This window comes from Protobothrops mucrosquamatus, unplaced genomic scaffold, assembly GCF_001527695.2.
Source record: "Protobothrops mucrosquamatus isolate PMUCROS unplaced genomic scaffold, P.Mucros_1.0 scaffold1498, whole genome shotgun sequence".
In the NCBI taxonomy this organism is placed as follows: domain Eukaryota; kingdom Metazoa; phylum Chordata; class Lepidosauria; order Squamata; family Viperidae; genus Protobothrops; species Protobothrops mucrosquamatus.
The window spans coordinates 235,310-250,691 of record NW_015387672.1 but is presented as its reverse complement, the minus strand read 5'-3'; the positions used below and the strand labels follow the sequence as shown (position 1 = coordinate 250,691).

The 15,382-nt window shown below is 36.3% G+C and overlaps 1 protein-coding gene across 1 annotated transcript; it reads left to right on the top strand.

Annotated features, from left to right (window-relative positions):
• Positions 1-1,153: 1,153 nt before the first annotated feature.
• Positions 1,154-15,262, top strand: AREL1 (apoptosis resistant E3 ubiquitin protein ligase 1). The gene is made up of 18 exons (XM_015822210.1): positions 1,154-1,202; positions 2,502-2,731; positions 3,303-3,540; positions 5,286-5,455; positions 5,535-5,715; positions 6,798-7,045; positions 7,406-7,483; positions 7,892-8,033; positions 8,849-8,970; positions 9,976-10,051; positions 11,605-11,714; positions 12,027-12,206; positions 12,328-12,453; positions 12,965-13,094; positions 13,268-13,326; positions 14,279-14,368; positions 14,750-14,925; positions 15,131-15,262. The coding sequence occupies exons 1-18, from the start codon at positions 1,187-1,189 to the stop codon at positions 15,231-15,233; spliced, it is 2,475 nt and encodes an 824-aa protein (XP_015677696.1). The 5' UTR covers positions 1,154-1,186; the 3' UTR covers positions 15,234-15,262.
• Positions 15,263-15,382: the final 120 nt, after the last annotated feature.

Below are 15,382 nucleotides of genomic sequence, written 5' to 3'. Positions count from 1 at the left end.
TACTTTTGATTCCCTGGCTCTGAGCTCCTATTGTAATTTCCAGGATCCTATGGATACTGCCTGGTGTCTATCCTGAATAAAGGTGCAGAGGAATGTGCACTCCCACTTTGACTTTCTGGACATGGGAGTTTGAATAAAGGTAATTCTTTCAATTAGCTGGAGGGATGTGGAACATGCTTGTGCAGTCTGTGAAGTAAGTCTTGGTAAAGAGAATAGGAATAGGTCCAGTACAGATTTCCAACATAACAGAAGGTGTTACTGTTACTAGGTGGCATTATTGTAAGATATTGTGCTTATAAAATGTATTGGCAAGTCTCACTGTCCCCTGAATTTACACATCTGAACCCTGTTCTCTTGATAGCAAGTAGTTAGATTCCTATTGCCATGGGATTTGCTGGCATCTATGCTTTGCTTTAGTATCTTGAAGATTTAAATATTCTCTGGGTGAGGATGGGGTACATGGTTTATAAACAAACAAACAAACAAATAAATAAATACCAGAGCCTTCCTTTATATGAGAAGGAAGATGAAAGCATTTTCATTCAGCATTTTTGGGTGCTGAAATCTACAGTATTCTGCTAGTCTATGTTTTACATTTTAACCATCAAGATGTTGCTTGTGAAACATTTTGTATTCTACCGAATATCCAGAACTTGGATGTCTAAAATATTGCCTTCCCCATAATGACCTTCATAAGAATTAAAATCTTAGTTTGGTGCCTTTCTTAATCTATTAAGGGAAGAGGTCTCTTCTACATATGTATATTGTGGGGTTCCCTTCTTTCTTAAATCAGATTTGTTGACAATCTTCAGCTACCTGGCAGACATTTCAGCATGTTAAATATTAATATTCTAGGACAGGAGGATCATGGATGCCATTTCTTGGAAAAGTGTAGTATATAAAAACAATAAATAATTAACTAAAAGAGTTCTCGGGGATTATTGCTGGTAGTCAGTTTTTTAACCCTTAAAACTATTAACCTTGTATTTCCAAAAACTACAGCTGATCTCACCATGTTTCTTTTTCTTTTTAAATGCAAGTTAAAGAATCAAAGAATGCTTATTGTGTTTTTGGGAGACTAAACATTTTGTAAATACACCTAGATTTTTTGCTTTGACTTAGATCTGTTTTTTTCTTTCTAGATGCAGCTGTAATCCTCGGCTGTGTGTCTCATTGAAAGGACCTAATGTTTTACATTATTGGTAAGGGAAGACAATCTATTCATAGAATCTAAAATGAGCCTTCAAGATTTCATTCTTTTAACTTACAAGTAGCCCTCAATTTATGGCCATTTTTTAAATGACTGTTTAAAGTTATATCAGCCTTGGAAAAAGTGACTTACGACCCATCCTCTAAGTCATGACCATTGCACAACCCCCCCATGGTCACGTGATCGCAATTTGGGTGCTTGATAATTGGCTCATGTTTACAGTATTTCCAGTTTGTAGTCAAATGATTGTTGTGACGATGATCATAAGAAGTTGTGAACTTCTCAACTGGCTTCTAACAAGCAAAGTCAATTGGGGAAGTTGGATTTGCTTAATGACTGCATGATTCCCTTAATGGCCACATAATTCACCTAACAATTGCAGTAAAAAATGATTGTTAAATTGGTCACTTGAAGACTTACTTAATGACCAAAATTCCATGTTGCTAATTGTGGCAATAGGTCAAGAACTACTTGTAGTTTTGTGAACGGTATCTGTTTTGCTAACACTATTGAGCCTATTCAATTCTATTTCTTGAGCCAGTTTGGTGTAGTGGTTAAGGTCTCATTGGGAATGCTAGGCCTGCCATAGGCATGAAAGCCAGCTGCTTGTGGTGGGTAAAACAGGAGGCAGGAGTATTATATATGTTTACCATTTGAGTTATCTTCTTTATACATAATTAAATAAAGATGTAATAAAAATCTAATAATAGAATAAAAAATGGATAATCTGGAACTTTAATATCTTAGAAGGCTTGATTTTTATTTTAGTCCTGTTAATTGAAACGATTCCCTATAAAATGTTTACTTCAAGGTTAAATATTGTAAATTCTCATCCAAAGTTACTATAATACCGCAATTGAGCGCAAAATTTTTGTTGCTTAGCGACACTGTTAAGTGAATTTTGCCCCATTTTACAACCTTTCTTGCCAAAGTTGTTAAGTGAATCACTGCAGTTAAGTTAGTAGCATGGTTGTAATACTGCTTCCCCATTGTCTTTGCTTGTCAGAGGGCCACAAAAAGTGAACATATAACCCAGGGACACTGCAACCGTCATAAATATGGGTCACTTGCCAAGTGACTGAATTTTTATAATTTGAGCATGGGTATGGTGCAACCATCTTAAGTATGAAAAATGGTCATCAGTCATTTTTTTCAGTGCTGTTGTAACTTCGAACAGTCACTAAATGAAGTGTTGTAAATTGAGGATTACTTGTAATACGAAATAGCCATGGTGATGGATTTTAAGAGTTTTGTTGGATCCTATAATTACTATCTATTTTCTGTTTGGCAGGTGGGATCACAGTGGTATCTGTGGTAGCTTTCTTTTTCACCATTAAGTTCCTCTTTGAGCTTGCCGCACGTGTAGTCAGCTTCCTCCAGCATGAGGACCGGGAACGCCGAGGAGAACGTACCATTTATGACTATGTGCGAGGCAATTACTTGGACCCCCGCTCTTGTAAAGTCTTCTGGGATTGGAAGGATCCCTGTGAGGTGGGACGTAGTATGGCCTTCCGAGTGCATGTAAGAGGATTTTTTCATTTTAATGACGATTTGAGAAAGCGCAGAACAAAAAATCCAGGCAATCAGAGCTAAAAACATGAATTTGAGCAAACTCCAGGAGACAATGAAGGATAGGGAGACCTGGCATGGTTGTGAAAAGTCAGATATGACTTAGCAACTGAACAACATCAAAACAAAACTAAAAAAAACTCCTAATAAGGGTGATTTTTTTTTCTCCTTTTCCTTCTGCACCTCTTTTTTTTGATATCATTATATGTATTGAACATTCTCTGTGCTGCAAATGTCTTTAACCACATATTTGGATACAGAGTTGTGTGTGCTGAATGTAGACATTATTAAACCCTTGTAAGAATATTTCTTTCTTTATTCTTTATTAATTTATCTTAATTGGCAACTTCAAATTTGGATCTTGTACTGTATGTATGTGTATGTATATTGAGGCAAAGATTTTCACCACTACTCATGTAATGTCAGCAAGATGATTTTAATTTACTGCATCTTTTAATGGCTAATGTAAGAACTTAATGTCTTTGCAGTCTGCTATTCACTTGGCTTCTTAATTCCCATACAGTTGTTTTATAAGAATGGCCAGCCTTTCCCTGCTCATCATCCTGTTGGACTGCGAGTTCACATCTGCCATGTGGAGTTAGCAATAGATATTCCTGTCACCCAGGAAGTGCTTCAAGAACCCAGTTCCAATGTGGTAAAGGTGGCATTCACTGTGCGCAGAGCTGGGCGGTATGAGATAAGTGTAAAACTTGGAGGCTTGAATGTTGCGTATAGTCCATACTACAAAGTATTTCAACCAGGTAAGTTTTTGCTTAAAGCAAAAACAAATAGTTGGGGATAATATACCCTAATGTTGGTCGTCCATACTTATTTAGTGTCATGGCTATATTGGATGATGCTCAGCAGATTACATCTTTACTAGCTTTGGGATTAAAGCATTAATTTATGATAGAATTTAATTAATGGACACACTGAAATATAGAATACCTACTTAGGAAAAAACCCTATTTTTTAGTATGGTGGAACCATAAAAATGACAAATTTTGTTTATCTGTTTTACTAATCCACTTTCTAGAAATTTTTTTTAATAGCTTTGCACTCCATTTTGTCCTGCATGAGGTCATTAGTCAGGATAAACATGCTATTTTGATAATAAGATGTTTATCCTGATTAATGACCTTATGCAAGACAATCCAACTGATGCACATAATTCAAGATTTCTTAATATTTTCCCTTTGACGAATGTAGAATATATTCCACGCCTATGGGAAATAATAAACTAATTATATTAGAAGACTGAGCAATAGTTCTTTGCTGCTACCATCATACTCATAGAACAACCCTAAAATGAGTTCTTAACTTGTGTTCATTGAGATTCCTATTACCAATAGAAGAGAATATTTGTAGCTCAGGATTGAGCTGTGGGGTCCTTGATGCTCTCCATACTTGGTTCTTTCTTGAAGATATTTTGTTACCCAACTAGTTATCATTAGTGATAGAAGAGAATGGGATTTGCTTTCTGTTTATATTTTTGTTTCTTTGTTAAAACAAATAAACAAAACATCTTGCCAGCAATCAACACCAAGACTATGTACTTTGTGCTCCTCTCCTTCCCATCTTTTAACTCTACTTCTTGTTATTTATTGTTTTATCATTTTAATGTCTACTAGTTTTTATGTTTTTAAGCTGTCCAGTGTCGCCTCTGAATGATATGGGCACACATAAATGTAATAAATAAATAAAAATAAACAAAATTAAACTGGACCAACAATCAAGCAGTAAACAATATCCCAATCAAGGAATTACCAATTCAGACAACCAAGCTAACAAAGAACCACCAACATCGTTTTCGAGGAACCACCAACACCGATAGGACAAGCCATTACTATATAAACAGAGAGCAAACCCCACTCCCATCACTGATGATGTTACCTAGTTGGGTAATGAGATGTCTGCAATAAAACAAGCTCAGGGAGCACCAACGACTCTACAGAGATTCATGTTGTGGTTTTCACCACTATATTTTGCCTGTCAACATATCTGCTTAATTGCATCCGATTCCTTGTAAATTAAAAAGATGGAATAAACACAATCCACTGGGAAGAGGTTCAGAACCAAACTTAACTATAACCTGAGTCATAGTACTCGCTATAGTTGTCTGGAATTAATAATTTACACATTTGGTCTCCTGGTACATATTCTGTCCTTAAATATTTATGGTGCATATCACCATGAATAATTTTATCCAAGGAAGTGAAAAATTCTGCCACATTCAAATAATCTGTTTTCAAGCTATGTAAATGTGAAATTAGTTCTATCATATGTGTTACTCCATGAAACATTGGGTTGACTCTGTGCCTATTACCATAACCCAGAAATAGTGATTTCTTCACTCTATTCATTTTGGGGTGTAGAAATGTTTGTTTTTGTTTGTTAGCCAACACTGGTTGCTTCATTTAGTATCAATCCTATTTCTACACGTCAATACATCTTTGCAAATACCGTAATTTTATAAGGGATTTGTGCAACGTGTTTCTTATTTCAGGGATGGTAGTTCCCTCAAAAACCAAAATTGCCTGCCATTTCTCCACTCTGGTGCTGACATGTGGGCAGCCACACACTTTGCAAATAGTTCCCAGAGATGAATATGATAACCCTACTAGCAACTCAGTATCATTGATAGATGAGCACAATTACAGCCTCTTGATCCATGAAGTAAGTGGGCTCTGTATGTCTTCTCACATAAAACTTCAGAGCATACCAATGTCTCCTAACCCATATTTATTTTGTCTAGCTTGGACCTCAGGAAGAAGAGCCTTCTGATGTTTTGTTTGAAAAGTCTGTGATGTCCAATCAACAGACTTGCCAAGTTTTCCTGAGACTCACCCTACTGCGTAGGGGTTGCTTTCGTGCCTGCATCTCTTACCAAAACCAGCCTATTAGTAATGGAGAGTTTGACATAATTGTTCTCAGTGGTAAGTGAATAGTTTTTTATACATTGTGTAGCTCTTCCAGAGCCTGGTATATAATCTTCAAAACAACATTGTGCACTTCATACTGTGGTTAAAAACCTGGGTTTCTCAAATCTAATCCTTGCATTCTGCCTTTTGGCTTCTGATTATCTTGTGTCCTGTCATAAAAATAAGGCCTTCCAAGCAACTGAAACTGAAAATTGCATTGTCATTATTTCCTTGCTAGTTTTTTGAAATTGTTAGTGATAAAGATATTTAAAATAAAACGTTATAGACTTTGTTGCCTGCATTCCTTGAATAAGTAAAGTGTTTTGGAATTCATAGTTGATATGCAGTCTTAGCATATGAAGTCTGAAGAAAATTTGGCAAATTATAATGAATCACTCCAACACATAGTTTATAGTTTATAGCTGATAAAAAAAAATCTATAGTAGAAAAGCAGTGGGTTTGAGGAATTTCCATCTCATTTACCTCTTCTGCTTCTCTGAATCCATCTTCCAAAATACTGAAAATGTACACATATTTTCCATTGATATCAGTATAGCACTGTTTAGACATGCATCTGAATGCATCTGAAATTTAAGGTAATATATTTGGGCTTGCAAATATTTGCAATGTTCCTTAATTGTTCCTGGATGTTTACTCCTCCTCCCTTCGTCATGGAGTGGCAAGATTTGAAACAGAAAATGACTGGAAGAGTCAGAAGTAGTGGGCACAGCCTATAACTCAACCCACATTAAAACCAACCCACTCAAAAAAGTGCCATTTTTTGCAAGATTTTTCAGAAGTGCTTTGCTTCTTTCTTCCTATGGTTCCAAGAGAAAGATTGGCCCATGGTTACTCAGGTGGCTTTGTGCCAAAGTTAGGACTAGAACTCATGGTCTCCTGGTTTCTAGCCTGATCCCTTAACCACTACTGTAGACTAAACTGGCTCTCTATGAAATATCCTTATTCATTAACAATAAAACATATGCACTGCAAAATGATATTTTAGATCTTCAACCTTTTTGAAAACCCAGCTTCATAACTTGTGTTTCCATTCTGAGCTTTGCCTGTGTTACACTTTACACCTGTCCATCTTGCAGAGGATGAAAAGAACATCGTAGAGCGTAATGTTTCTACCTCAGGGGTCAGTATCTACTTTGAAGCCTACCTGTATAACGCTAGTAGCTATGCCAACACCCAGTGGCATCTTCCACCCCTGCCTTTGGGCTCTTTTCAGCGACGACTTTCCACCGCTACTGAGGATGAGGATGAAGACTCTCCTTCTGATAGCCTGACCCCTGAAAAAATGAAGAAACCCAAAAAAGTTTATTGCTACGTTTCACCCAAAGTAAGAATGCTTCTTTATCAGTCTTCCATTCAGACAATAACTACGTTTACACGATTCTCATTGTCACTGTTTGTTTGTTATGTTTCTAATTAGCAGTAATCTTCTAGAATTGTCTCAGTGTGGTTGTTATGAGGACAGGTGTATTGTGCTACGGAGTTTTTCTACAAGGTGACAGAAATATTCATGTTGTCATGGCTCATCTCTATATTAGTTATAGAGATTACAAATCTGAGTTGTGGCTAAAGCCTATTTTAGATTACTTTTTTTACATTAAAAAAAAGAATGGACTTGTTCATTGTTGACATCTTTTCAGAATAATGTATTCATGAAAATACGATTTCTGTTTTCTTTGCCTCAAAGCAATTCTCAGTGAAGGAATTCTACTTGAAGATTATTCCTTGGCGTCTTTTTACTTTCCGAGTATGTCCTGGCACCAAAGTGAGTTTGTGGAACACCTTGCTAGGTGGTGGGGCATGTTTTGTTTTGAGAAAGTTTGTGGCATGAGGGGATTCAAATAGTTTATTTCATTTGCAAGCCTAAATGAGATTTTTAGATGGCATTTTAGATTATTCTGGGGAACTTGCTGTGGTATTGTCTTGTACTACATCCTGCACCCTGTCATTCAACTTCATTCTCCTTGTAACTTTCTCTTTCTTCCCTGAGCAAACAGGTTCATTCTGTGGGAAGTGGAATTTATAAATCACCTTTTTTGCTAGCCAGTCCAGAACAAGGGGTGGGGCAAGGGAATATGCACAAACACTGCTAACTGCATTTGCTTCATGTGCTGTGCTTTCTGGTGAATGATGGTTCCTTCTTCCATCCCCCTCCCCCATTTCTTGGTGTTAGTTTTCTTATCATGGGCCTGATCCTGTACACAAATTGCTGACATTGGTGGTGGATGATGGGATTCAGCCTCCTGTGGAGTTGAGCTGCAAAGAGAGGAACATCTTGGCGGCTACTTTTATACGTTCTCTGCATAAAAATATAGGTAAAAGGAGTCAGAGCAGAAGGCTATAGTGGTTGGTGTGTAATGAATCATAAGCATTTGTGCCACTGATAGATTTTGTACCATTCATTCATTCATTCATTCATTCTTTCATTTGCTGCCCATCTTGCTTTGTAAGGCGAAACTTGGCGTGACATTAATTCATCAGTGTGAAAGACGAGTAGAATGCTTTAACTAAGACATGTATAATTATAGACCAACTATATATCTTTCTGCATACCATATAAGCTTTCTAATCCCATTCTGATATTTCTTTATTTGGAGAGATTATTTATCTCTTCTCTGCATTTATAAAAATCTCGTGGTTCCAGAATGGGGAATATAAACAGTGCTCTAATATGCAGAACTTATGTGTGTGAATGGATGTCCGTGTGCATAAAAATTCAGATGGGGAAAGAGAAAAAATGGGACAGAAAATGTTAATAAATAGAAATTTTATTTCCCTATTCTATAAGATAGTGCTTAGGGCTATTTTTGTCATGATTTGCTCTTATATAATAAATCTTTTGAAAAATAAACTGTTTCAATTATGTTTTATTTTAATATTTGTATATGTTTAATTGTTTTAATGTTGTGAGGTGTTTGCAGTCATTTACTTCAGATGGGCAGCTATATAAATCAAATAATTAAATACAATTATGTATGATCTGCCATAGGTTATCTGTTAATAGATTTCAGAGATAAAGCATAATTGCTACTTTAAGATTCTTATGGCCGAGAAATCTCTGTCTTGCGCTAAAAATGTTCATGAGGACTTTGAAAAGTTCCAGACGTGATTCTGGGCCTTTTCGTTTTAGGAGGCTCAGAGACTTTTCAAGACAAAGTGAACTTCTTCCAGAGGGAATTACGTCAGGTGCATATGAAGAAACCTCATTCCAAAATTTCTTTGAAAGTCAGCCGCCCTAATCTTCTGGATTCAGTGAGTATGTCTAATGTAGAAGTTTTGGAAAATACTTATTCTAGAGAAGGAATAACAACAATATATAATTTAAAATATATTACTATTTAGGGTACAAATTCTTTTTAAAATATATAATTATTTAAAAGTTTTAAAACTAAAGGTAAAAACTAATATAAAGTAATAGAAAGTAAGGAAGAAAAAAGAAAAAGAAAGAAATCAAAGAGATAAAAGTGTAAGAAAGAAAGAAAAGTAAAAGAAAACTAGAAAAGAAAAAAGACAGAAAGAAGTGAATTTCATTTTTATTTACAACAGTTATAAGTTCAATTATAAATTTACCTCTTTCTAAAGTTCATGACTCTGCTTTCTATAATCTATCTAATCATGAAAACTTATAAGTTTATAAGTTTATTTTTTTCTGTTTTACACAAATTCTATACACAATTCTGTTTCAAAATCAGTCTTACATTGTTCATTATCACAAAACTTTGTTGTCTACTTTAAATTTTTCTGATAACTATAAATAAAAAAACCCATTGGCAACTATATCCCTCTGCGTCCAATTGTTCTCTTGATTTTATTTTGTATTCCCCTTGATAAAATTCTGTATCTCAGAATAAATTAGCCATTTGTGCTTGCCTATTATATCTTGTCTATAAAATGCATTTTGGGCTGAGAACCACAAAGTTGTTTTCGGACCCAATCTGGATTGTATCTATTCTATATACTTAAAATGGTACATCTAACATAAAGTCCACATTAACTTTGACATTATCATACCATAACTGTCCATGACACCCAAATCTCAGGATGTGCCCTTCTATCTCCAAAAGCTTTGTTATTTTCAGCAGCATGCATTCCTTCAACCAAACCACACAGCAGGCTACAAAGTGCAATTTCAGATCAGGTAGATCCAATCCTCCTATAGATAAAAGATAGAAATTTTGGAGAAAATCCATACATTGACAATATTTATAGATTAAATATCAGATTTCATGATATGTCTTGATTTTATTTTATTCATAGTCTCTGAAAGCCACACGGAATTTTTCTATTTCTGATTGGAGCAAAAATTTTGAAGTGACTTTTCAGGATGAAGAAGGTGTGTTAATTTGTTATGATATTGAAGAAAGCAAAGTTAAAGTCTGTCTGTTTTGGCTTCCTGCAATGCATTCATTTATTTTATTATTATTATTTTTATTTATTTATTTTTAAATAACTTAATATTTATTGGCTGCTCGTCTTACCACAGTTACAGATGGGGAGGGCAGGGGCAGAGTGGGGAGGAGGGGATGGGATCTGTTGTTAATTGATCAAGTACCTCCATTGTGATGCTTCCCCATTGGGGCCCCAATCTAACTGGCAGAGCCAGTTCTTTAGGCTCGTACAAATGGTCAGGAGGGTTGGAACCGGCCTCACACTGTGGGCAAAATGTCCTACAGGGCAGGAGCAATAGCAGAGAAGGCCCTTCTCCTGGACCCTGCTAGCCAGAAAAATCAGGCCGACAGGGCCATAGCTTGCCTCCTCTGCTGGCATGGGTGGGACAGGCCAATCCCAGTGTGATGAGATGGTTCCTCAAGTAGACTGGACCCATGCCATGAAGAGCCTTAAACACCTTGGATTGCAATCCAACACCTTGGATTGCACCCAGAAGTAGACTGGTAGTCAGTGCAACTTGCAGAGCAGTGGTGTTACGTGGGCCAATCTTTGGGCCCCAAGAACTGCCCACCCCATTGCATTCTGCACCAGCTGTAGCTTCTAAATGCTCTTCAAGGGTAGTCCCATGTAGAGCACATTACAGTAATCTAGCCGTGAGATGACTAGGGCCTGAATGACTGAGCAAAAGCCAAAATATCTATAGATTTCATTATATCTATTGAACATTTTTGAGTGTACTCTCCAATATAAACAATTCTTATTTTACAAATAAAACAATATTGGGTATCCCAAAGGTGCTTTTCCAAAAGGCAACTGGACTTTTTTGGTTTGTTCCTTGGAAACATTTTGCTTCCCATCCAAGAAGTTTCTTCAGTTGTCACCTTTGGGACAACCATGACCTGATTGATTGAGAATTTCCATAGACAACATTTGGGTACATAAAAAAAATTGCTAATCCAAAGTATGATGCTGAATAAAACAATCATTCAATTTCTTAAATCCAATTGCTGCATTCATTGAATGTGGAGGATATAGAGTATTATTCTCTTCATGCCACACTCTCTGAGAAACACAAGAGAAGATTTCATATTGGCTTTCCCAGTCTCGGAAACTCTGTGCCATGGGAGGCTAGACCAGCTCTATTGCCCTTCTGCCTGCATGAAAAAAAAATATTACTAAAACATGTTTGGTGACTCAACTGACTTGTTGCTGAAATAGGTTTTAATTTGACAAGTATTATTTGTTTCTTTTTGAAATGAATTTGGTTTTAAAATTTTATTTATAACTATGTTATTTATTTCAATGAAAAGAACAGTTATAAGCTTAATAAATAAAAACTAATTGTAGACGCCCACAGTGATAGAAATTTGGAGCGTCATATTACAGTTGAGCACTGTGTAATAAAAGACATCATGTTTAGAAATATATTTTTCTTTGATCACTGTATTCTTGAATGCCTAGGTTCCCCTAAGATATAACTATTTTTTTTCCTTGCAGCCTTGGATTGGGGAGGTCCTCGTAGAGAGTGGTTTGAACTGATTTGTAAAGTTTTGTTTGACACAACCAACCAACTATTTACTCGCTTCAGTGATAATAATCAAGCACTGGTGGGTACCTTTCTATTTATCATAGTGGAAATAGTGTATTTGTCTTTTTTTTGTTGTTGTTCAGTGGCTTATGACCAAACAGTTGCATGCTTCTCCAAGTTCTAAGTCTAGTTCGGACATGGGCATTTTATGGCTCACAGGCCACATCTGCCCCTTCAACTGTCCCTGTCTGACCTTTGGCAACGGTGACTGGGGGCAGTGGGGGCAGCCCCGTATAACATTTCTAGATTCTTATGTAGCTCTTTGGAAAACTTAATTGTCCATCCCTGCTCTATTGATTGTCATTCTGATTGTGAGCTTTCTTGTTTGTAGGTACACCCCAATCCTAATCGACCTTCTTATCTAAGACTGAAGATATATGAATTTGCAGGGCGCTTGGTTGGAAAGTGTCTTTATGAGTCATCTCTGGGAGGAGCTTATAAGCAGCTGGTGAAAGCTCGATTCACAAGATCGTTCTTGGCTCAGATCATAGGATTAAGAATGCACTACAAGGTAAAAACCACTCTTAATCTTTTGATTTTCTTTTAGAAAATAAAGGAGAGATCAAGATTTTGCACTGTGTCTTAAATTTATTTGCTATCTTGTCCTTCTTTCCACTTTGTTTTTCTTTCAGTATTTTGAGACAGATGACCCAGAGTTCTATAAATCTAAAGTTTGCTTTATTCTGAATAATGATGTGAATGAAATGGAGTTAGTTTTTGCTGAGGAAAAATACAACAGAGCTGGACAGCTTGAGAAGGTGAGTTTAGTCAACAACTATTCGACAACTAGAAAATAAGAGTATAACGACATGGTAACGAAAGAAAAAGTAACAAATAAGATGACAAGGTAATGAAGTGAAACAAATGTGAAGAAAAGTAAAGAGACAAAAATAAAAACATTTGACGGATCTCGTCCCCAGGGGTTGGGGGTCAGGTACCTGGCGTAGCCAGGTACCGTACGGAAAAACCGGGCCGCACAAACAAGCGAAGCCCCATCCGTGGGATACAGGCAGCATGCGAAACCACACTCCCTCTGGTCCATGGAAAAACCTCTCTCCATGGAACTGATCCCTGGTACCCAAAAGGTTGGGGACTGCTGGCCTATAGTAGCCCCATGGTGAGATCAACAATAAATAAATTTAACAAACAAGCAAACAAACAAGAAAAGATACAATTTAGTTGTCTCCCATTTAGAGTGGGGAAAGGATATCATATGAAACAGATGTATTTGTTTTCACCCACCAGACATTCTCTCTTTATTTTTTCCAGATAGTTGAACTGTTAACTGGGGGTGCTCAAATGCCAGTGACCAATGAGAATAAAATATTGTACCTGAATCTGCTTGCGCAGTATCGATTAGCCAATCAAGTTAGAGAAGAAATGGAACATTTTTTGAAAGGTAATGCACAAAATGTGTTCTTTGCTTTGTTTTGCTTTGCTTTGTTTTTTTTTCTTTGTTATTTCCTCCAAAGTGACTATTTGTTTAAAAGAAAAGAAAAAAGGAAGTTTGATCTGGGTTTTAATGCCCTTTGCGAGTTGTTGTGGTTGTTCATCTATGCTACTCTCTTTTAGGTCTCAATGAATTGGTTCCTGAAAACCTCTTGGCTATTTTTGATGAAAATGAACTTGAGGTGAGAAATTGGACTTTGTTATTAACAGGAGCATATTCTCAGTTAAATATGAGACAGTAGAATAGTTGGTGCTGGAATCCCATTTATAAATGATTGTCTTGTTTGTATAAAATATATGACTTAACCAACATTATTTTTGCCTTGTATTGCTTTTTAGTAGTATTGTTTGATACTGCAAATTCATTCAGATGTTTGAAATTATATTCCATAGAACCCTGGGTTCCTGAAAGGCCACAAGCTTTAAAAAAATAAAATAAAACTCACTCAAATGGAGCCAGGGGCTTTTAAATTATTTTTTCTAATGCTTAATGGTGAGGGTGCAGGTTTTACAACTTGCAAAAAATTGAAAACCCTGCCCTTGAAGATAACTTAAACATTTATTCAAATTGCCATATGCTTAGTGCTTTATGGCAGAAAATCTACTGTGGTTTGGAAAGTACAGAGTTTTATATATATTTCTGTGACATCTGAGTAATTTCCTATCTGGAAAATTGAATCATTCTTTGTGCTTTAATTCACAAGTAGAAAATCTTTCCCTGCTTATAGCCATTTGCCCTCCACCCCACACTTTGAAAATTTGTGCTGTTGAAATTTAGCGGAAAAAAGTGCAGTTTGGGACACCGTAAGTTTCACATAAAAATATTACAGTAAGGAAGAAAGTGAGATTATTAAGCTTGGTCCTTATATATACTTTAAAAAAATATTTTTGTAAAGGAATATTTTGCAAATTACAGATACTTGTGAAAATGCTGACCTTCTGTGTTATTCATTGGTTGATGTCGTTTGACTATAATTATGTAGGCAATTCAACATCTGAGTTTGCTATTAAATATCCCTAGTCTTAATTTTGAGCATTTGAAGTTCACCGAATGATGTGTGGTTTGAAAGAAAAACATCAGAAGGGTTTTTGTGATTTTTTGTTTTTAGAAAATGATGTTTACTTTTCTTCCAGTTGCTCATGTGCGGCACAGGGGATATCAACGTCTGTGATTTCAAAGCACACGCTGTGGTAGTGGGTGGTTCGTGGCACTTCCGAGAGAAGGTAGCATGAATTCCTTCCTCCATCTCAGTGATGATAATAGCAATGTTGATATTCTATGAAAAAGAGAAAAATACTTCATAAATGAGGGGAGGTATAATTAAAAACATAATTATTAAACAATAAGCTGTGTGGCTGAATTTTCTATAGATTTCTTCTTTATGTGTAAACCTAAAAATGTTCTTTAAACATGTGTACTTTCTTTGTAATTTAAATTTATTTGTATGTATCTCTCTGTGTATGACATCTTAATTCACTTGTTAAATCTTCTTCAGAATTGGCTGTCCATGGAACCTGGGGTGCTTATTTTGCTATAAATTTAATAACATGCCCATGTCCTCACTTAATAATTTGGCATTCTTCTTGTTTCCCTGAACCTTCCAGGTGATGCGCTGGTTTTGGACAGTAGTGTCTAGTTTTACACAAGAGGAGCTGGCTAGACTGCTGCAATTTACCACTGGTTCTTCTCAGCTGCCTCCTGGAGGATTTTCTGCACTTTGTCCATCTTTCCAAATTATTGCAGCTCCAACACACAGTACACTTCCTACAGCCCATACCTGGTGTGTATCTTATCTAAGATATTCTTTGTTATCTGTAGCAAGCTTCTTTCTGATAATCAGAAGTTTTTTTTAATTGTTTCTAGAGATTTGCAATGGTGTATTGTACTGTGAGTAGTTAAATATCTATTTTTGTGCATAGGAAATACTGAAAGCATAGGTTTTGATGTTTCACATTCTATACTATAAGCTGTATTCTTTCTTTCAGTTTTAACCAGCTGTGCCTCCCAACTTATGATTCTTATGAAGACATGCACAAGATGCTGCAGCTGGCCATCAGTGAGGGCTGTGAGGGCTTTGGTATGCTCTGACACCTACTGGAGGAACCCACTACCTTCCTTAATTCTTCAGGGCAAGGCTCAGTCTTACTTCACAGATCCTTCTCTCGCCCATCTGAAAGGCAGTAGAGAACAGAGAAAGGCACCACGTGAATTGGAACAATTCAGAGTCTTATGCTGAT